General features: G+C 39.3%; 1 protein-coding gene across 2 annotated transcripts in view; it reads left to right on the top strand.

Annotated features, from left to right (window-relative positions):
- GRTP1 (growth hormone regulated TBC protein 1) overlaps positions 1-22,044 on the top strand; it is a 36,749-nt gene extending 14,705 nt beyond the window's left edge. The window contains exons 4-8 of one of the 2 annotated variants that reach the window (XM_057422316.1): positions 192-316; positions 3,831-3,927; positions 19,164-19,336; positions 19,468-19,653; positions 21,769-22,044. In XM_057422316.1, the coding sequence (XP_057278299.1) occupies positions 192-316; positions 3,831-3,927; positions 19,164-19,336; positions 19,468-19,653; positions 21,769-21,858 (671 nt within the window). In that variant the 3' untranslated portion in view covers positions 21,859-22,044. Of the gene's footprint in view, positions 1-191; positions 317-3,830; positions 3,928-19,163; positions 19,337-19,467; positions 19,660-21,768 lie in introns of those variants that run through there. The other variant, XM_057422317.1, reaches the window with a different exon arrangement.
- Positions 22,045-22,909: the final 865 nt, after the last annotated feature.

The following is a 22,909-nucleotide window of genomic DNA, read 5'->3' as shown; positions in this document are numbered from 1 at the left end:
TGAGGAATATTGTCCTTGAATGCAGATGGCCTTTTAGCCAAAATTTAGGTAGAGCTGTTTCTTGAAATTCATCCACCAATTCAGCGAACCATAGTGAAGTGTCAGTTGCACTTCAGAAGAACTATAAAAGTTTGTTTGGAAAGTGGAGGAGGGAACTGCTCTTAATTTTGATCTCTTTCCCTTTCATCTAGACATGAACAGAACATTTCCAGATAATGTAAAATTCCGCAAAACTGCTGATCCCTGTTTGCAGCATGTACTCTACAATGTGTTGGTAGCATATGGGCATCATAATAAAGCAGTAGGATATTGTCAGGTATGTAATGACCATTTTTTAAACAATGCTGCATTTCAGCAGCATTTGTTGTCCATTTGAATGTGTGTTTTTTAGAAACAAATCCACAAACTATTTCTGTTTTTAGAATGGCCTGGGGAATGCATGGAAATCAGTAGCTTCAGGCAAATTCAAATGTCTTTGTGAGTTTCTCTGTGGCCTTTTTTGTAGCTGGCTTGATCATGTTTGGCTCCATTTATTAGCTGCAAAATAAATGTTTTGTCACACCTGGTTGTATCAAGTGTGTTGGAGAGGAAGATAAAGTGACCTTGCCTTTCCCTCTGTCCTTCCTGCTGTCTTTCCCAGAATGGTCCTTGTTATGGATGAGTCACCACGAGATCTCAATTTCCTTTGTTTTCACTGTCATACTTTTCAAAATACAGACCAGCATTCATGCCATGTCACATAACTGGGGGAGGCTACCATTTATTTGGTGTAATCTCCCATTATAGACAGGCAAATAGGAAGAAAAATTCTTTGAAATTCAACCTGATACTGCATAGTTAGCAGCTCAGAAAAAGCTCCTATCATCACTGCCAAGTGCTGTAAAGTTTCCTATGGGACACAAAGAAGATAAAAGTTGATTCATGACAGTCAAGAAAAATGTGGCCATCTTTAAGGATCATAAAGAAGCAGGAACTGTCATGAGCAAAATGTGTTTTCAATTCACTTAAGTCATCTTCTCTCTCTTCACTGCCCTCACTAGGTATATAAGTGCTAACTATATTAAAGATTAATCATTTTTATTATTCTCAATATTATGTATTAAAATATAATTGTAATATTTAAAGAATAACAGAAGGGGTAGAATTATGATTACTCTTTTACAAGTGTCAGGCTCCTATATAGAGGTAGTTATACCCACAAACATACACAACTTCTAAACCATGTTTGCTTCTACCCAGAACATATGTGCAATTGTTAGTAAAAAGCTTTATTACGTTAACTGCCTAATGGGCTAATCTTTGCATTTTTAACTTGGCATTATGAACAGTGGAGATGAGAGAAGATTATTTAGAAAGCCTTATGTGATATCTTTTCACCTCTTCTCACAGGATGAATGTTATCTTTTCTGGCTAAATAAGTAGAATATAAATGAAGGTCAACATCTGCTTTCATTGTAAATCAAGCAAAGTTTCAGGAAGTCACCTTTTTTGCTAGTGAAACAGCAAAAAAAGGGGGGAGGGAGGGGATCCATTTTTCACTCTAAGTGCTTTGCAGAGCTTTTACTGTTTGAAGGCTCTCCAGAGGATGTTTCCATAATGCTACTGTGTTTGTGCTACATTTAAGTCTCCCCTGTGGGAGTCTATTAGGCTGTGCATTGTCATGATGTGCCGATGGTATGATGTTGTATACCCTGGTGTAGGCAGCAAAATTCAGTGCCCTGTGACCATGTACTCCAGAATAGGTTTTTGTGTGTGCCATGTTGAATGCCATTCTCTTGTCACTGTAGATGCAATGATTAAACTGTCAGCATGGAAATAAATAGGTGCCTTCCTAACTAGAAGGCTAAGCACTGTGTAAGCTTGTGGAAGGTCTATCCAGGCCAGTTGTGTAACTGCTGTAGTTATTCAAGGCTTGGAAAGGAAGCATTAGAAAAGATGCAGTGGCCTAATAGTCCCATGTTCTGGGGGTGTTGCAAGGCCGTCTAAGGTGTGACAGGTGAGTCAAGTTTGTTGAATGCAAGAGATGAGATCTCGGTTCAGAGAGGAAGTTGTAGCTTCCAGAGGCTGTGAGAAGTGTTTTTCGTAGCTGTGGTCTGGCTTACAGCCACGATTTGCAGCACTGCAGGATAACCAGAGACAGTGGTAGCGCTGCTGGTGGTGATAGATGTGCTGGAGGACTCCAGCTCAGAGGGAGAGAGAACAACAAGGAGAAGGCCAAAGAATGGGCTGAAACAGAAGAGGGCAATGTAACCAACACCAGCCTTCATAGCCTGTAAATGTTTAAAGATAATTTGCTGTTAGCTTAGAAAGACTTGCGCAGGGGGCTTGCACCTCAGAAGCAGCTGGTGTCTATTGTTGTACTGATGTGCTATGTTGTTATGGGGGTCAGTTTGTTTACTACGGAAAAGAGTACTTAAAGCTTAAGGAAGTGGACTGCTGTGCTGTAAATCCATAATATTTCCATAATTTAGCAGTGTTATGGTGGATACAAGAAAACAAGCACCTGAGACCAAGGCAGTGTGTTTATAGGGAATGTCAGTTGATGATCTGTGTACTCTGTAAGCCACTTCTCCAGTCAGAGTGTGAGTAGCAGTTATGAAAATTGTACAGTTGGATTTTGGCCAATCATGACCTGACTATCTTCACAAATTTTCTGGTAGTTCTTCCAATGCCCCCACCTCCCAGGGCTTACCTTCTTTTGCATATTGAAAGGTAGGACCTGTAGTGGCCAGTTGTTGACTAGCATGAGGAGTGCTGGAGGTATTATGGAAGCAAATTATTTCTATACAGTCATTTGACTTATGCAGCAGCAGCTTGTAAAAGCTGCTGAAGCTGCAGCTTTTTGAGTAAAGAGTGTGTCAGGCATTCTTCATTCTCCTTATAGAATCATAGAATCATAGAATGGTTAGGGTTGGAAAGGACCTTTAGATCATCTAGTTCCAACGCCCCTGCCATGGGCAGGGACACCTCACACTAAACCATATCACGCAAGGCTTCATCCAACCTGGTCTTGAGCACTGCCAGGGATGGAGCATTCACAACCTCCCTTGGCAACCCATTCCAGTGCCTCACCACCCTAACAGGAATTAATTTCCTCCTTATATCCAATCTAAACTTCCCCTGTTTAAGTTTTAACCCGTTACCCCTTGTCCTGTCACTACAGTCCCTAATGAAGAGTCCCTCCCCAGCATCCCTATAGGCCCCCTTCAGATAGTGGAAGGCTGCTATGAGGTGTCCACGTAGCCTTCTCTTCTCCAGGCTGAACAGCCCCAACTTTCTCAGCCTGTCTTCATATAGGAGGTGCTCCAGTCCCCTGATCATCCTCGTGGCTCTTCTCTGGACTTTTTCCAACAGTTCCATGTCCTTTTTATGCTGAGGAAAACCAGAACTGTACACAGTACTCCAGATGAGGTCTCACAAGAGCAGAGCAAAGGGGCAGGATCACCTCCTATGACCTGCTGGTCATGCTCCTTTTGATGCAGCCCAGGATACAGTTGGCCTACTGCAGGTGTGTTGTGCTTGTACTGCACACATCTAATACAGCTGTGTTTTGGTGTTGGTGAAAGCAGTTCTCAGTTACATTGGAAGAAGGATTAAAAAAAAAAGGAAGGTATATTATAGAGTACTAAGCTTTTTCTTTTAATTGTCTTCTCCTTGATCTTTGTTAATAATTATTGTTAGCTGTAGTCATGCAGGTTTAACAGCTTACTCAACAAAGATTTTATTCAATGTGCCCCTTTGTAGAAGTGGAGTAATTTAGCCTTTAATCAAAAGAAATAAACTAGAAACTCTTAAATGCATGCATCTTAAAGCCCATCTTTCTATTTCAGGGCATGAACTTCATAGCTGGATACCTGATTCTTATTACAAAGAATGAAGAGGAGTCCTTCTGGTTGCTGGATGCTCTTATTGGAAGGATATTGCCTGGTATGCTAAAAATGTGTATAATGGTATTCATATACTGGAGCTTGGCTTTCATTTTATCTTTGCATTCTTCTCTGGTTTCAAAGGTTTTAGATGTTAAAATGGACTTGCACAGACTGAAGTTTTTCTAGGGTCTTGGAAACAAAGGGGCAGAGGCACAGCACACGGGCAAGATCTTAATCTTGATGCAGTGGTTTATGTGTATGTTAATTTGCTGTCTTGCTTCTCACTGTACTTAAACTTGTTAGGTAGACATCTTCCTGTATCAGTATGATGCTGGGGAGCAGGACTTGCAAAGGTGTCTGGGGTTTGGCACTTCTGGTTGAAGGAATATGATATGAGAAACAGATGAAGCAGTGATGACAGAGCAGAGTGAAGATGGGAGATGTATGCAGTTTGAGCACTGAAAGCAGGAATTCCCAGTGGCGTGGCAGGACAAGTGAGAGCTTTCTTCAGAGGTATTTGGCAGGATGTTGGTAGTTTCTGCTACACACAGTGGTTTCTGCTGCATCTCCCGCTTCTGAGTGGGGGTATCTTGGGCATACATCATGATTTTGCAACAGAGCAAATAAATGTCTATTCCCTGTCTCTGTCTGTATGGAAAATTCCTGTCAAAGCTCTGTTACAATCAGTGGTGATATAGCCAGGCTGATCACTGAAGTCCAAAGGGAAATTCAGCATGCCTTCACCTACAGCCAGTGCCTACATCTGGTCAGTTCAGTAGTTCTGTATGTTCCCTTGCCTGGATCTCTGAGTTTGCAGGAGGTGTTTCCACAATGAATTTTGCCCTATATATAAGCCGAATCTCACTGCACCCATGCGGTAGTTTAAAACCAGAAGCAGACATCGGGCACAGCTATGTTTTACACTCCTGTGAAATACACTTGGGAATACTCTTTCTTGGGATTTAATTATAGAGGGAGATTGGCTTCACTGTGAATTCCCATTAGAGTTGCACAGGACTGACCACAGCTACACCCATAATGTGAAGTCTTACTCAAAATGGAAGACTCATTTTATTTTTTTTTTTTTTTCTTCTAAAAGGAGTCTTTGAAATTCCCTGTTGCCCCAGTTCCCAGTTTTGCTTTTGAACAGATCTTTATCCCAAATGGTTGGAGGCTGAATTCAATATTACAGTGTCAACTAAGTGCTGGTTAAGCACATCAAAGTTGCTGCTTTCTTTTCTACTTTTTCATGTTCTTGTTTAATATTAAATGAAAAAAAAAGTATATAATTTTTGGTTCCTTATTGAACAGAAAGGAAAGACTTCGAGAAGGAAGGAGAAAGAGCTGAGAGAGTCTTTTCATGCTTTTGAATGACTGTACACTGAATGTATACCGTGTAGGAACTCGGGTCTTCCTTACATATGAGCAGGGTGGTTGGACTTCGTTTTCAGATTGAAAGAGGAGACACAGGCAGGGAGTGATATGGCTTATATCAGTCTGCAAATATTTGAGATCTTGCAGCCTTGAAGTTTGCTTTCAAGCTATAAAAACAAAGAAATCATCTGTCTGTTGCTTTTGTATAGCCTTGAGAACTAAGTTGTGCGAACAGGTAGGAGACAGGACTGTTGTCTGCCATGTGACATGCTGCTGGCTGACATGGGTGGATGTCTTTCCATTGATGTCACTGTGTGAGGGATAAGGCCCTCAGTAAAAGGCAAGTTTCACTGCAACTTTTGCTCTTAAGCTTTCTGATAGTCTTTTATGTCTTTATTTGGGGTAAAGGAGTAGATTCAGAATTTTTTTGATTCATTGTTCTTGGTAGGGAACTTTAGTTTGTCATAAAACCTTTCGTTCTTGTCTATCCTCCCTCTCACTCTGCTGATATGTAAATGACAAAAGTTGCTCTTATTTTTCCCTCTTAGTTGTTGAATTTATCTTATGGCAGTAGCATTGGTGATGAGAAGAAATTCATAACATGAAGGGTAATTACTATGTATAAAGGAGATGTACATTTACTTAAGTAATAATTGTAGATATATATTTACTACCCTGTTTATACATGTATTTTTACTGCCCTGTAACAAGAGTCCTGTTACAGACTTTGGCGTGGGTTCAGCACATCCAATCAGGCATCTGTTTGAGACACTGAAGTTAGAAACATATGTGCTTACATTCCATTGATAGTCAGTGAGGAAGGGGATACCTGATCAGAATTGCTGACCTGAGTGTGCCCTACCACTCCACAGTCAGTATTAAGAAAGCTTGAGATGTTCCTTCCAGCATGGGTGAGGAGCCAAAGCGAAGTAGTGTAAATCTTTTATGTAGTAAAAAAAACTGTATTGAGGTAATACAAGGCTTTATTGTCAGAAAACTTGTTGCTGATGTTCTTTTTTCTTTTTTTTCCAAAAATTTCTTTAAAGAATATTTTTCCTTTTATTCCCACTACCCTCCTGTATTATGTTTGAATTGTACATTATAAAATTCAGAGCTGGATAAAATAATTGGCATAATTTCAGTGAAATTTTGTCTGTGTACGTGAGAGAATTGGGCAGACTGTATCCCTAAAGAAACTTGCTTAGATAAGTAGTCACTACGCTCTGTTAATAGTACATTTTATTTGAAAGCCCCACAATTACTTGTTGGGGAAGGAGTGAAGCATTTTATATTCCTCACATCTTCAGAAGAAAAAAATGATTGGTTTTTGTTGGATGCTAATAGTCTGATTAGCCAACATTTTTCCATTTTTTCCTTTTGTTGCTGATGCTATTTTAGTAGTTCTTTATTTCATTTTATTTCATCGATGTGCATTATAATCTACATGTTTTCCCCTTTCATGGCAACAAATATGCCTCCAGGTCATGTCCTCATTTTTGAGTATGTCCTGTTGCTGCCAGTTAAATCTGTTTAGGACAGTTTAGAAATGCCTTCTTTGCCCTCAGCAGTGTCCCTGTGAATGCTTCCTTCCCCCTGCCCACACACATTTAATTACATTAACAATCACTCCAGTAGCTTGATGCTGACAGCATTCTTTTTTTTTTTCTTTTTTTTTTTTTTTGGTCAGCAGATGAACCAAACCAGCCACAGATCAATGTCATTGATTGAAAAATGTGTAGGACATGACAGATGGAAGTAGCAGCTTGCTGCTATTAGTGGCAGCTTTCTGGGGAAGTGACAGAGAAGGGCTCCCATATCTGAAGCTCCCCCCCCCTGCTTGTACTGGGTTTTAGGTCTGGGTGGAGGAATGTACCATAGGATGTGATGAAAGTGTGACTGCCCCACCACTGACAGAATGGGACTGTATAAGTAGAGGTTTTTCTTGCTGAATTGTTCTGTTACACTGAAATGGAGTTAGCACAGCTGGAACAGAGAGCCAGCAAAAACCAAAACTTGGGTTGTTGATATGTGGAGTTGTGTGCATGCCATTTGTCTGGCTGAGCACAGCACTGCTGCTTACATCTGGGTTAGGCCAGAATTATCCTGCTTCTGCTGAAGGCACGCCTGTAGTCTACTGTCAGCAGCTCAACCAGGTATTTGAAGAGATTAGGAGCATATCTCATTTAAACACAGCAAGAGGAAAGAGTATTATTTATTTAACTGAAATTTTGGGTGTTACTGAGATCCTTCATTCCCATGTTCGTTCAAAACAGATGGCTGAAGCAGACAGTATTGCCCACAAGAAGCAGTATGGATTCAGTTCAAGCTCAGAGTATTCAGCATAGCTCTGGTATTTCTGTTACGTTCATCACTGTGGTTCTCGTTCTGAAATTTTTTTTTTGTTCTATTGAGGAAATATTGGGGAGGTTGCTTTAGAAAGCATCAGGTAGATGGGAGCTTTCAACTGTGGGGTACTTTGGTATGTAATGTAAGGAACATATTTGTCATATTTTACATATTTGTGATTAAATGGTGAATTTGAGAGAAGAAAAACTTGACAATTTGGACTGACTTAAGCATGACAGTTATGCATATATATAGCAGAACAATTCTCCCCCCCCCCCTTCAGTGGTTCTCAGTCTGAAAGCGGCAGTGATTATCAAGCTATACTCTAATTAGTGTACTAAGTTGTTATACTGGAGTTATTTAATCTTAATGAAAAACATATATATGTACATATATATACACACACATATATATATGTATGCTATGAGGAATGAAATGAGCTCCTCACTTTGGCTTTGCACCTCTGCAGTTTTAATTCCACAGTTAAACCAGCACAATCCCTTTAACACAGAGACAGGTCTGTCAAAACTAGAGGTTCAATACCAAATGTGCAAATTAGTGCTTTCACAACTACAGCCATTAGCTAAAACAACAACAAAAAAATAACATTCCTCCAACATGGCTATTCCAGTAAAATATACAGCAAAGACTAAATAAGCCCTGTGCTGCATACTAAGGCTTACCTACTAATTGTTTTTCACATGTTCAATGGAAGGGTTTCTCTTCCCCCAAATCCACACTTCTGTTTCCACCACTCTACCTACCTTCCTCCCTCGTACGCAGCCAGGGAATACTACCTTTGAGCAGGCCTAACTGAACTAAGGTTTCATTTGAAACATTTATTTTGCTGTTGGCTTTTGAAAAAGATGAAACTTTGGTTTACTGGGGAGACAGGTAAATACCACTGCTTGCACAGACAGCCAAAGGCTGGAGTCCCATCCAGAGTAGCACCAGAAGGCCTAGTGAAGATACTTCAAGTTCAACATAAGGAAATTATATTAGCGTAAGACTTGCTTGCCAGAAGGAAAGAGACATGCTTGACTTTTTTGGGTGAAGTAAGTTTTCTAGGTCCTTCTTCTAGTGTAAATACAGCTGTATCAAGGAACACTTCTTCAGCATTTTTAAACACTATGGGTCCTTTTACTGTACTGCTGAAGTTTTCCATGTTTCCTTGCAAAAGTGAGGCTGACAACACGTATATTCTTGTCATATACAGGAAACTTTTGGTTTAGACAAAAAGATAAAATTTTTACTCGACTACCTAAAGCACATCTAGTAAATACTGAGATTGTTCTTTTGTTGATGAGGCTTGTGATTTGGATGGGACATACGATACGTACAGGAAATAAATGATTTTAAAAAGTATAAATATATCTGTCATTTTAAAGAAGAAAAACATCAGTTACTCATTTCCTGCTTGCTCAGGAAAATCTAGCAGTTCAGATTTGTAAGTAGTAAGCATTTCAGGCTTGTCATGGTTTCTAAATACAGGCACAGGATTCCTAGGTGCATACAATTGACCTCTAATATTCAAAGACTAATGCTTTCATCATGGTTGTTAGTTGAGAGTAAAATGTGTTTGAGTCCCATATGCCGAAACTCCTAATTACTCAGTCTACCAGCCAAACCACATCTCTCCTAGTGGTAGATGTAATGTACTCCAGAGGTGCACGCTGCTATGGTTTCATATGGGATCACTGAGCACTAAAATCTATCAGATCATGGCCCTGTAGGTGAGTGCTACCAGAGGAGAAAGGTAAGCAGACAGCCCAAAACTGATCAATCTGCTGAAATTTTCTGGGTGGTTGGTGCTTTAAAAATGCTCTGTTGTCAAGAACTACTTGGCAAACATGGGGTCACTCATGTCACACGTAGCCTTGCAAGGAGCCTTCCACACCAAAGGCACATGCCTATGGTGTTGTCTTCTCTGTTGAAAGGGCACACAGCATGTTTCTTCTCCACAGGCTTCAATTTCAGCTCAGTTCAGGTCTAGCAGTGTCTCTTACCTTCACAGCTGAAAAAATGCTTCATGTGGAACTAAGTTCCATTCTCCTTTGGAAAAGCAAGTCTTTTAAAACGCAGCTGCCTAGCCAGCTCTGCATTCAGAAGTATTAAAATAAATGCAGCCACAAGAACTAAATAGATATATGCTTAACTACAATTAAAAGCCAGCAGTCTACACAGAAATATTGTGAAGTAGTACATTTTTCATTTCTTAAGTGGCCCTTCTCTCCAAACCTGGAGGTCTGTATGATGGGACTTCGAAGAATGTTATAAACATTAATCACTTGAAAGAGAAGAATATACAAGAGTTTGATACATAACTATGTTATTATTCAGTTCAAATATTCATGTCTCTGACTATGCCTAATCTGACTATGCCTAATCTCTTTTGCAACAGTACCTGCAAATCTATGGCTAATGTAATTGACAACCAGAGAGCTCCAGCCAGAAAATGGGTTAGATATCTATTATCTCAACATGCAAGCATTTGTTCTAACCAGCAGTTGCCAAGCTACCCACCAAAGTGATATCTTGCATTGCACCTTGTGTCCTTGTACATACTGCCAGTTAGTTCAGTGCACTCTATTACTTCTATTTCATCATTCAAAGTTCTAGTCTTACATTTAATTATTGATAAACAACCATGCAGTGAATATGGGTAAAAAAAACACCCAACAAACTAAAGGCTAGAAACTATCAGGCTAAAAGAAGGTTGTTATAGTGATCCTGAAGAATGTTTATAAGCTCTACCTGATGCATGAGTTTTATTAATAATGTTGGAGAAAAAGAATGTGGTATTTGTTAACAATCCCAAACTGAGAGATACTGCACCACATCAATACACAAGGCACAACAGAGTGGCATAGTGAAAAGACTGGAGTAGGAGAGATATGATGATATTTAGAATAACAAGGTTAAATATAAAAATATATATTTCAACAGCAGAAGCATGATACAATTGCTAACAAATGTGTAATAGAGTTACAGGGTCTCAATGCAGATCCTAACATACAGTTTCGTATTTTACCTTGCAAATCTCCATAAGATGTATTCACATGCTTGAAGCAATCCCTGTGTTAAATACCAAGACTCATAAAACAAAAGGTAACTAGATTTACTGTATGAGAAGCCAGCTGAGGAAACATTAGCAGACTTATTTGGCTAGAACTCCTCTTTGTGAAAGGGCTCGGTTTGAAAGAGAGACCCTACCACCACTCCTAGTAGTGTATTCAAACTATAAATCGCTCTTATTAAAAATGTTTGTTATACTTTTTATTGGAATTTGCATTGTCCTAACTTGTAGATATTGCTCTAAGACTTTTTCTTAGTATATTGAAAAGCCCGTAATGCCTGGGGTCTTCTCTATGAAGTGGTCAAGTTTGCTTTTCATTTTCCTTGTATAAATCCTACAAATAGAGAAGTTCCTTACAGAGCTCAGTTTTTCTAAGTAGTGTCTTTCATGTCCTTTCCAATGCTTCAACTTCCTGCCTTAAATGTGAATATCAAAGCTGGATACAGTTTTCTAACCTCAGTTTTGCTAATGTCATATACAGGGATAACATGCTCTCTCCTTCATTAGTGAATACAGGCAAGGATTACTCTGGCTTTTCCTGAGCTGAGATGTGCTTACTCTGTGTCTGTGGAAGGAGATGTGCTTTGGGAGTAAGGGAAATTATATGAAGAAAATCATGTGCAGTGCATAGTGGTAACTTTTGTCTAGCTAAATGTATGAGAAGTGACTGTTTAGTTCCAGAGATGCTAGGGAAATACAACCTTGGTTGTTTCATGTGGTTTAGATTCAGAAGACTTGAATACTTTACTAAGCTCTCAGTTGATGGCTAGTGGAGAAGTATAATTTGTTCCTCTCATAGTTTTAAAACCTGTTCCTTCAAGATTAAAATTAATTCTCTTATTAACTACTTCAGGCTTGAAGTAAGAGGTCTGTGGCTTTCATTCCTCTTTTCAGACTGAAGGGTTGGATTGGTTTCCCTTGCAAATATCAGGCTAGAACCGTGTGTGTCAATCCAGCTTTCTCTTCTAAGCCTCCTGCTTCTGTCCAAGTCTTCTAAGTAATGTACTTGGTAGTTCCCATGGTGTGACTGTAGCATTCTTGTAAAGACCTGAAGAAGGTGTAATGCTGGGTGACTTTTGAATGTGAGAGAACATAAATGCTGTGTTTTGTGCTGAGGTGTTATTAATCTTATCAGGGCAGTGAACTGATAAAATAGCTTTTGTTTCTAATTCTGTAGAGGAATTAAAAAAGCCACAGATCTGGGAATGCATATTCAGCTGAAGTCATCAGTCATTAAGACACATTGTACAATTGTAAACTCATTTAAAAATAAATGTTTGTTTCCTCTACAGGCACAATAAGCAGTTGTGGTAATCATTAATGCTTGTTCACGAATTTCCTCTGTATTTGAGGAAACTGGTGTTAAAAGTCTGTCAAAGTGGTTTGGGAATTAAGAGCCTTGGCTCATGGAACCATCTTCAGTCCAGCCAGCCTTCTCCAAAGCATACACATCTTTAGACTAGTACAATTCATGGAGTGCAATGACTGGAGTCAGGGCAGGACGTTTGGAAACAGCAGAGTGGTGAATATCTTTGTCCATTGGTGTTTATCAGCTCACTGATACGAAGAGAAAACCAGTATATACGAAAGGAGCAATTCCAGTGGTAATGGATATGAAGAGCAGGGAGAGGGAAGAGAGAGTTAGCCAACAGCATTTTGTTCAGACTTGTATCTAATCAATATGAGAGCACACTGGTAGTTATAACTTTAATCTAGACTAGTTTTTAATGATGTAAATGTCTCTACTGAGCAGCACGTAATAGAGAGGTAGTATTTTTAAAAGCATAATTAAAAACACTAGACAGTTTCATTCTCCGTAACTAGAATGTCTGAAAGTTGCATTTGTGTTTTCTAACATGCATCTGAACTTCAATTTATTTCTCTGGGAGGTTACACATGGAGTCTTTTTGTTTCTTTATATTTCATCTCTGCCTTCTGTAATGTCTGGAAGTATACAATCTTTGCCTTTCTTCTCATTGTCTTCAAAATTAACAACCATCCTTCAATTTCCACATGGTAGCTACTACATCTGCTCTCAGAATCCGACTGTGCTGTGTGAAATGCAAATAGGAAACCAAATGGTTAGTTCAGCTCCACAGGATCCATTTCCAGGTTTGGGATCAGAATCCCATCTGCTTGTATTCATCTTTTGCTTATGTAGAAACAATGAAACCTTTTTGTGCTAGCTGAAAAGGTGTTAATAATAAATAATTTCTCAATACCATTATGCTATTTTTTTTGTGATCGTGGTATCACAACTGATAAATATCCATAAAATGCTTGTGTTCTATATTTATTTTCTTAAGGTAGATCTGCCATCCAAAATAAATTGGGCTTGCTTATGTTTTTTTAAAGCTGATATTCAGTTTTGACTGATATGGCTATTGCTGGTTCTGGTGGGAGGTCAATACCTCAGGACAGAAGTTCTGATTCAGTTTGGTTCAGTGAAGGAAAAAAATGTGGCTTGAGCCTGTTTTGGGTTTGTTGAGCAGATATTTTTTTACTGTTTCCTAGAAGGAGGATTAGGAAATTTTTTTAAAAATGTCATAGTTTAGAGTTGACATTTAACCACCTATCTGTAGGATATTGTTTTGATCAGGACATCTGAAGGGGGTCACTTTTGTCTGATACTGCAAAAAGAATTGGCAGTATGCTTGCTTTCCCTCCTTTTGCTGTTGTAATTTTGTTGGACATAGGTTGTCCAACTTTTTATGCAAGACTCGGTGCAGATTCTTAGTCTATTGCACCTTTTTGGACTCTCCCGTGGTAGAAATAAAATAGCAGAACATTTCCCAACCTTCTTGGACAAAGCAGGCTTAGAGTCACCAACAGGGGAGTGAATGACTCCGTAAAATTGCTTAGGAAGAAAAATTATTTAGCTGCTCTGAAGGTGAGAAAGGACTGCTATCAGCACTAGTTTGACCTCTATGTAACTGAAATTATGAAAATAATTCCATGTCTGTTGCATGAAGTTTGTGAACTCAACTATGACAACATATCCTTTTTTGGAAAGGAAAGCTCTGTGCTGCCAAGGCTGTTTAATATTTTAATATAACTGCTGTGTAGCATGGGGTTCAGTAACATGCTAACAGGTAAGTTTTACAGTGAAGGATTACTGGAAAGGAATTTTTTTCCCCAAAGGCAGGGGGTGTAATCTTTCTTGTTTGACCTGAATTATAGAACTGAGGGCTGTTCATGAGGTTGGCCAGTTCTGTTCATGGCATCCTCTGCTTTTGCCTGCCAGCACCGAGGCTCTGTTTGTCTCTTCTGGATTTCACTGAAGTCCAGTGACAAATGGTTACATGCATCTACAGCAAGGAGACATTTTAAATGTTACATGTTGGTAGAAAAATGAACCACTTTTGCTTGTCTGGGGGAGGAGAGAGAACATTAATTCCTTTCTCCCTCCCACCCCCCCACATGGCTCTCAGGGACATTATAAACATATTCTTGTGAATAAAATACATCCCATATGACTGTGAGAAGTTAAAACGGTTCATTTATAATTTTCAGGTTTGCTTAAATAAATTAGATTGCCAAATTGAATCACACTTGGTTTAGATTATATAGGCTCTTGAAATAATAGTTAGAAATGCTGGAAGATAAGCAGCAGATCTAGGATCTTGTCTGAGGTATTTCTGTAACACTAAGAATTCTTCTCATGTTAGTTCCAGTAGGAGTATTTACATTTAACCTGACATATGCACAACAGACTTGAAGGATTCTTTTTTTAACTTTTACAGCTCTGACTTGTAAAGGTAATTTAAGGCTATAAGAATACTGCTTCTTAAACTTTTATTTTTGGAACCTCTTAATCTATTTGTAACAGAGAACAAGGTCATACAGTCCCTACAAGCTTTATCCTTATTTCCTGCAAATCTCATTACTGCTCTAGAGCACAAGCAGACAGTTATGTCTTAGTCCTGGACATCCTGGTAGGATTCAGAGAGGTGCTAATTATGCAACAGGGAGACAGTGAAATGTAGTTTAAGGAATATCTCTTTGCCAGATGCTGAGCTAGAACAGATTTCAAGCTCAGTGACAGCATGACACAGTGTTACTAACAAAAAGCCCTTTGAACAAGTAAAAAAGTCCCTTCATCTGGTCACCTGTGTTGTACAGTAGCAATAAAATAACTGGCAGTTACCAAAGCTGGCTTTTCCTCCTTTTGCTGTTTGACTACAAGAAAAGAAGTTGATGATCCCAGCAGAGCCAGGGGACTGTGCTGCTGTTTGGGGTCAGGACTTTGATGAGGAAGGATCACTCAGTAGGGCAAATTTCACGTGGGGTGCTGCCTGCATTACCCTTTGCTATACTCTTGGGTGCTCCTAAATTTAGCAAGGCATTCAAAATCCATAGGCAGGCACCAGGAGCAAAAGACTCGGTGAACTGGGTGTGTAGGGGCAGGCAATAGACAAAGGAAAGCTGAGAGGAAAATAAGGAAAGGCTAGGACCAATTTATGGAAGAGCTTAGAAACATGAAGTTTTTGTATCAGGAAATGTAATTTTCACTTAGGTATTTCCTGAAATTTAATAATAATAATTTAATAATAATATAATTATTTATGATGCACTATTTAATTTTTGGCCTTACAGAAGAAAATGCAATGAAAGGTAATGTAGTGCTCGGTCACCTAAATGTCAAATGAAAGTGATAATGCTAACAACTTGAGGAACAAAAGGAAGCAATCTGGCTATGTGTGTTTTCAAGGGGATGATCTGTTGTCAGAGGACATTCCTATAAACCAATCTAGATCAATAGATGCACAATATAATTAGCTTATATTTGATTATTTATTTTTTTTTTACTTAGTGGCGCATTTGGCACAGTTGCTGACTCGGATCTGTTTCTGGATCATCAACTGCTCATTATTTTGCCAGATTATTGAGAAGGTAAAATAAGGGCTATGCTAATTAAATGTGGATCATGCAAATCTGTACATTTTGAATAATTTGGAAGATAATGGAAGGAATATACAGCTAATGTATTTTGGTGGTAGGTAGGTAAAAATAATTTGCTGCACAGTATCTTGTGAAAAATGACTTTATGGCGTGGGGAGGGTTAGGCTTGTGTAGACTTGTTTATAAACAAGGATATCTTGACTTTTGGGAAAGATTCTGGGCAGAGCAGCCAATTATAAAAGACTGAGAAACAAGGGCACATGGTGAAACATTTGCAGGAAGGGAGCACTGCAGGATTTTTCCTGAGGGGACATTTCCAGAAGACCTAGGGACTTGGCATCCCTAGCAAGTAAGAACAGAAGAGCCATGTAGGTTAAATGTTACCAAGCACTTAGGCACTGAACCAAGTTACAAAATCATTTCACTAGTGAGGCCAGACATGGACCATGAAAGGTGGCTTGATAGCAGGATGATAGAATCCTAGAATGGTTTGTGTTGGAAGGGACCTTAAAGCTCATCCAGTTCCGACCCCCCTGCCATGGGCAGGGACACCTTCCACTAGAGCAGGGTGCTCAAAGCCCTGTCCAACCTGGCCTTGAACACTGCCAGAGATGACTTGCCTTTGTAGTTCTGGCAATCCCTGTGCAGCCCTTATGACTTGGTGTGTGTCCCTTGGGCAGCATGCAGGTGTGGGTGCTGCTGGCTGTGCTCTGGAGTGGCTCTTCCTGAAGGTCTTGCTCCCCGCCAGGGTAATGCTGTCCTCTCAGAAGATTGATGTTAGATCCCTAAGGTCAGGTCTGTGCTACCTCCTGGGCCAGTGCAGTGCTGTTACGTTCCTTGTAAATCATCTGTGGACAAGTTGTGCACAAATACAGGGTCCTGAAGGAATGTTTCTAAAGGATTGGGAATGCAGCTTTTCTAATTCGAGGAGCTAATTTTATATACATACATTTCTGTATAAACGTAAAATTATATTAACTTATAATTACATATTAATCACATGTAATAATTGTAATTAATACCCACGGTAACTGTAATTAATATGTTATAATTACATGTAAGAATGTTTTGGATGCAGATATTTTTAATGTAACTCCTTTCTGTTGTGAACCGGCAGCAAATATCCTGGGAAAACCCTGCTTCTCAGTCACTGACATTTGCATAAAACCATTAATCACTCATCCCGCTTGTTTTGCAGCAGCACTGGGCTGAACATTGCGGTGCTATGCAGCAGGGCACATGGAGCCCCTCCTGCTCCATGAGAGACTGCAGGAGGCAGCCCCTGATAGATGAATAGTTCCTTTTTCTTTTCTGTCCAGCAGTACAATCTAACAAACTGGAGTGAAATTCTTATTTATGCCAAGGCTTCCCAGCTGCTTCAGTAATTCAAAGAGTGACGTATCTGAGTTGCCTGGCTGTTAACTTTTTACTTGCCAGCTCTCAGAAAGCTGGCTGGGTTGTCCAGTTACATCCTCACTGAAATCCTGACATTCACTTTGCTGTACAAATTAAAAATAGCAGCTGCTGTTGATTTCAGTGTATCAGATGATTGCAGCAGAGCAGAAAGCATGTGGGCTGCTGTCCTTCCTCCTGAGGACACTTACCGGTGCTAACTTTAAGTACTCGTATGTCTTAGGAGCACAAAAAAGAGAAGAAAATGGTTTGTGGGTGTACAAGAGGAGGAAGAAGGGTAGGAAAGGGAAGAAGGCTTGGTCAGTTGTTTGAAATGTGATTCATTTTTCACTTACATTAAACTAGGTATTTAAAAAAGGGTTACTCGGACAGTTAATGATACTTTACCTGTATTCTAGTTTACAAATGAGCACCACATTAACACAAAATACACAGAGAGAAGCTTGTGTTGACTTTGAGGTGATGGTGTGACTGATTTGGTTTTAGTACACTTTTTTGTCGGATTACTTGTGCTTTAGATTTCAGAGCTTTCCCTCCAAGCAATTGAAAGGCAAATGGTTGAAGGAATGTATACAGTGGCAGTGACACCTAACATCTGTAGAGGAGTTTTACTTGTCATTCTTCAATGGGAACAAAGAAAATAAGGATCAGAGACAAAAAGATGGATTTCTAAAGGCTGAATGCAATGCTCCTTGATACTATAAAAACTGTAAATGTTTTGCAGTTTGGATAGGACAAATGTAGAACAAATAGCTCCTGGGGCAGGCATTCTGGTCAAGAAAACCACTGTCCCAGGAAAGAGTGGAATATTAAACTGCTCTTGTGATTTCAGTAGAGAAATTAATGAGGTTATAAATGTACTGCATAATTTGAGCTTCCTCTTAAACTTATTTGTGGCACTGGGAGGTTTTATTACAGTTGCTTCAGACAAATGGACTTTGCGCTGATTCCTTCACCTTTTTGTGAACCATTGGCCACAGTATAGTATGGGTCTGGAGACCTTGGCAGAAAGCAGCTAAGTTAGAGAAACCTGAATTGCAGCTTTCCAGAATCCGTGAAGGAAAGAAACACACTGAAAAGTGCTCGTGGTACTAATTATTTCTTCCAGTAGATAATGTTTATTATATGAGCCTTCTCAGTGAAGCATCAAGGATTGCTTCCCAGGGCTGGAGCCATCAAGTCCAGCTTAAGTGTTTCTATCAATACCTAAACCCCAAATACAAATTTCTTAAACATCTGTGCAATTCTTGTCCCTAGCTGGGCCATCTGAACTCTTATAAACGACAAGAATCTTTTTCTTCCCTTAAGGATACCCAGACCTATGTGTTTATAGAACCGAGATGCTTGTTATTCAGCCTGCACTTCAGTAATGAAAAAAATCACCTGACAAGGAGGCTGTGGGGTAACAGTTGTAGTGTGCTCCATTGTTCTTTGGGATTTAACAGTTTAGTGCAATAACCAGCAGTGTGTGGGAGATATAGGTCTAATTTCAACCTGTCTTGCAGATAAATAAAGTAGGAAGAGATGTTGCCTGAGGGACCTATCATTCACATCCTCTTGGAATTATTTTGTGAAAAGTGTGATTTCCTTGCTCAGAGGAAAGAAAGAAAGACTCCTCAGGACTAGGTCATACCCCAGGAGAAGTGATGTCTGGTCTTCAGCACTCCTGCACAGCTGACACTCTCAGAAACTGGCATTTTTAGTTTGTGACTGGACCCAGTCTTCAAGGCTACGGGTTGTTTTGTGGTTTTGTTTCTTGTCTGGGTATTGTGTGAACAGGGAGGTGTGTAGCCCCTCTTCCCCCCCCCCCCAAAGGTGGTGGTAGTAGTTACACTGAACTGGTTAAATATTAACAATACTTTAGTAATTTAAGCTAGCAGTTAAAAACTACCTATATTATCCTTCCTGGGGAAGGAAGAATGAATTGCCAAAAAACATTAGAGAGAAAGAAGATTCTTTGGTACACTTGAATGAAGTGTTTGTGTAGGGAGATCAGCCTCGCCTGAAGAACTGCTGTCTGACCACAATGCAGACATCTTTGTTCCATGGTTTAATGTACTTCAGCTTGGGATCATCAGCTCAACATACCTTCGTATATTGAGCTGCACAGGACATTCATTCTCTTCAGTTTTGTGGCAAGATCATGTCTAAACATTGCTGAATTTTGATTTCTTCTCTCCAAGATTATTACAGTCCTGTGATGTTGGGCCTGAAAACTGATCAGGAAGTCCTTGGAGAACTTGTGAAAATGAAAGTTCCGGCTGTGGCAGAGCTGATGGAAAGACATGGAGTCATGTGGACCCTAGTGGTGTCACGCTGGTTTATATGCTTGTTCATTGACATTCTTCCAGTAGAGGTAATTCTCTTATTCTTGTGTAACTCTTATTAAGAAGTTTTCTTAACACACACTCATAATTGTTACTTCATTTGAAAATTACCTACTGGAAATCAAGAAGCTGTAATCTGAAATTCTCTCCTTTCCTGCAGACTGTGCTCCGAATATGGGATTGTTTGTTCTATGAAGGATCAAAGATCATCTTCCGTGTGGCCTTAACGTTAATTAAGCAACATCAAGCGTTTATTTTGGAAGCCACGAATTTCCCTGACATCTGTGATAAATTTAAGCAGATCACCAAAGGAACATTTGTAACAGAGTGTCACAGCTTCATGCAGGTATAATTGTTATCTTTAGTTGTTACAAATAAAAACCAAAACTGACTTAGAAATGTCTCAGTCAAATGATGGATACGGTTAGGAGAAATGTACCTGTGGGAACTGACAAAAGGATGAAAAATGTTTTGACTTAAAAGAAGTTTTTAGAAAGGTTTGAGTTTCTTAAAAAGATTATTCAAATCCATATATAGAATCCATTCACATTATTGGTTGTTCAGGGGAAAAATTGTTTTGCCCTTTTTACTAGGTAAGGCAGGAAGTCTGATGGGAAAATAACTTCAGTGCATTTTTCAGTGAACTATGATTTCTGTTCCTGTGCATTTTTCAGATGAATGGTAACAGAGTATTTAAAATTCACTTTTGTGTGTATTCTACAACTTGCCTTAATAAATCTTAACAGTGCTAGAATATAAAATATTCTGTTGAGAAAAAGGTAGCACCAAATTCTTATTTCCAGACAAAACCAGGAAGCTGAGGGCTGAAGTCTCATGACAATCTGCAAGCTAAGAATTATTCTTGTAAATTATTAATAGCTGGGATATGAAATCTGTATTTAACATTAGATTCAGAGTTTAACTCAGAAGATCTAATTGTAAAAGACGGCAGCTATAAAAAAATAACAGGAGCACATATGTCATAAATTACATGGCCAACTCCACTACCATTGTTTGCCAAGTATGTCCAAAACTAGTGCCCAGTAGGTGACTTTTACCCCCAAAAGAGTTTCATGCTCATGTCAGAGACCTATGCACAGAGCTGTCATAGGAAGATGTCATTCAGTTTCATCTTTGCTCATACAGAAGAAAAATAACCTTAACTTACGGTGTTTGAGTCTTAGAATTAAAGGAACAAAAGACAAATCACAGGTACAGCTTTAATTTAGAAGGGAGATGTTTGAAAGGTTTTCTCATTCCATAAAGGGTTTAGAATAAGATTTTTTTTATTATGTGTTAACTTCCACGAGAATACCAGTTCAGAGGCTGATACAAACACTTAAACGTTGGACCAGATTCATTCCAACTGGCTATTGAATGATTTGTCCTTTAAGGACTGGTCCTGTCCCGTTTGTTGTCAAACGTCATCCCTTCCCCTTAATTACTTTTAGAAATTCAACTGCTTTTTTCTTTTTTCACCCTGAATAAACCAGTTTATTTTAATTGTGTTGGTTTCTGTACCAAGGGGGCTTTTAGGGCAATTAAATAAAGAAGTTGGGTTAGGTTCTTAGGTAACTTTGAAACACATACTTTTGGGTTTGGATTTTTTTCTTCAGTACAGATCCTAGTGCCAGTTGAGACAATGACAGTTGAGTATTTTATGCTTCTCTCTCCCTGAACAAAACCTTAATTTTTAGTTTAATGCAGTGCAGGCTTCTTTACCAGAATGCTGTTCAGACTGGCTCATTTATAATCTTGTCTCCATAGCTGTCAGTTACAATTGTAGAAAACTGAGGGGCCCATGTATCCGAATTGTAGATTAAAGTCCATAAACTTGCAGCTTGCTTTACAGTTTTATTCAGTCAGAAGCTTCAGGTGAAGCAGTGGAAACAAATGTATTGTTGAGCAAGAAGTCAAAGCAAAAATAGATGATTACAGCTGTGTGATGGCATTTGAAATGCCTCAAATTCTTACATGTACTCTACTACCCTGAAAGCCTGGTAGAGAAGAAAAGCAAAGGTAATATAGCAAGGGGGTTAAGACTTGGGTTTGGTTGTGTTTTTTGAGTAGGAACATACTAGTGTATGTATGTGTGCTCCAGAGCTTGAAAAACCTTGTGCTAGCACCCCATGAGAAACACACTGGTGCTTTGCAGCATTACTTAGAATGGCTTAATACATTGTAAATATGCCTGCCATCCACCAACACAAATGCATTCTAAAATAATTTTAATTGGACACTTATATTCAAACTAGCTTTTGTATTGTTGCTCATTTGTTATGAGCTGCAGGTTTACCATGTTGTTACAGCAGTATAGAAGAAGATGCTGCTCTGTTACAGAGGCCAAAGATCAGTGAGGGTATCAAAGCAGGGATTTCCCACTTCAGAGACTTATGTGAGAATTCCAGCAGATTGTCCAAAGCCAGCATTTCAACTAAGAATTTTCTCGCTTTGCCGACAGAAAATATTCACAGACCCTGGAACCTTGTCCATGGCAACAATCAACAAACTCCGAGAGACTTGCAGAGAGAAGTTACTTTCTCAGGGATAACTCACCCCATTTAACCAGGTAGTCAGATACTACAGCAATTGCCACATTCCTCTATTTGCACTGACTAAAGCACACTTTAAGCTTTCCATCGGTTAACTGACACGACCAATTTTTCCTGCCTTTCAAGTAAGTTTTGTTAACACTGTGTAATGTATGTCAGACTTAGTAACTGGAACTGGTGACTCTGTTGTTGTTTTTAAAGTGTTTTCAGAATAGAACGTGATCACTGTCAGGATACCCCTTTTAAAAAAGTCACAGGGCATTTTGTAATGTTAAAGCAGGTGTACAAAATCGCATATACTTCCTACTGTGTAACTGTGACACTGCTGTCATTTGTACAAAATAAATTAATTTGTCAGAACCTGTTTCTTGGTGTGAAGAGAGTAAAGTATCTGATCTCATTCCTGGCTGGAATACAAACATCTCCCTTTTTCCTTCCAGCGGCAAAGTGCAGGGCAAGACAGCAATGAGGAACGCAACCTTTATCTTCACTAGCAATTACTCTATGCAGTGTGTAACAGCTCTTCAGGTAAAGGCAGCAGGGAACATGTTGAAGTCCAGGCTATGGAAAGCTGCAGAAACAATTCCTCTATAATCTCTCTTAACAGTTTATATGCTTATTCAGGGTTTTCTCTCTCTAGCACAGTAGGTAAAAAGTGGCTCAAATTAATCAAGTGAGTCAAAATTTTACTTAAAATAAGAAATGCTATTTCTAGATTTGTTTTAAGGGATGCTGTACTTCTATGTACTGATGTACTGAGGTTGCACTACTCATATTTATACTGTGTACCTAAACATTTTGGGAGAAACAGCCATGAACAGGCTTTTTCCTCGACAGAGTGAGACATCGGGCCTTTAACGCGAATCTAAATCTCCTACCCCTGGGCAGAAACAAGCAATGCAGCAGCCCTACCCCGGCACTAGGCCACTTCCAGCCCTGCTGGAGCCAGGGCCGGTGAATTGCTTTCTTGTCCTTACAGAGCCCTCTCGTGGCCAAATCCTTTCCTTACTGCCACTCGGGAGGAAAGACACCCGAGACCAGTTAGTTCAT

Source organism: Pezoporus wallicus, unplaced genomic scaffold, assembly GCF_028554395.1.
Source record: "Pezoporus wallicus isolate ANWC-B61680 ecotype Strahan unplaced genomic scaffold, APGP_CSIRO_Pwel_v1 contig_5785, whole genome shotgun sequence".
Lineage (NCBI taxonomy): Eukaryota > Metazoa > Chordata > Aves > Psittaciformes > Psittacidae > Pezoporus > Pezoporus wallicus.
The sequence above is the reverse complement of the archived record's forward strand: the minus strand, read 5'-3'. Positions and strand labels throughout refer to the sequence as shown.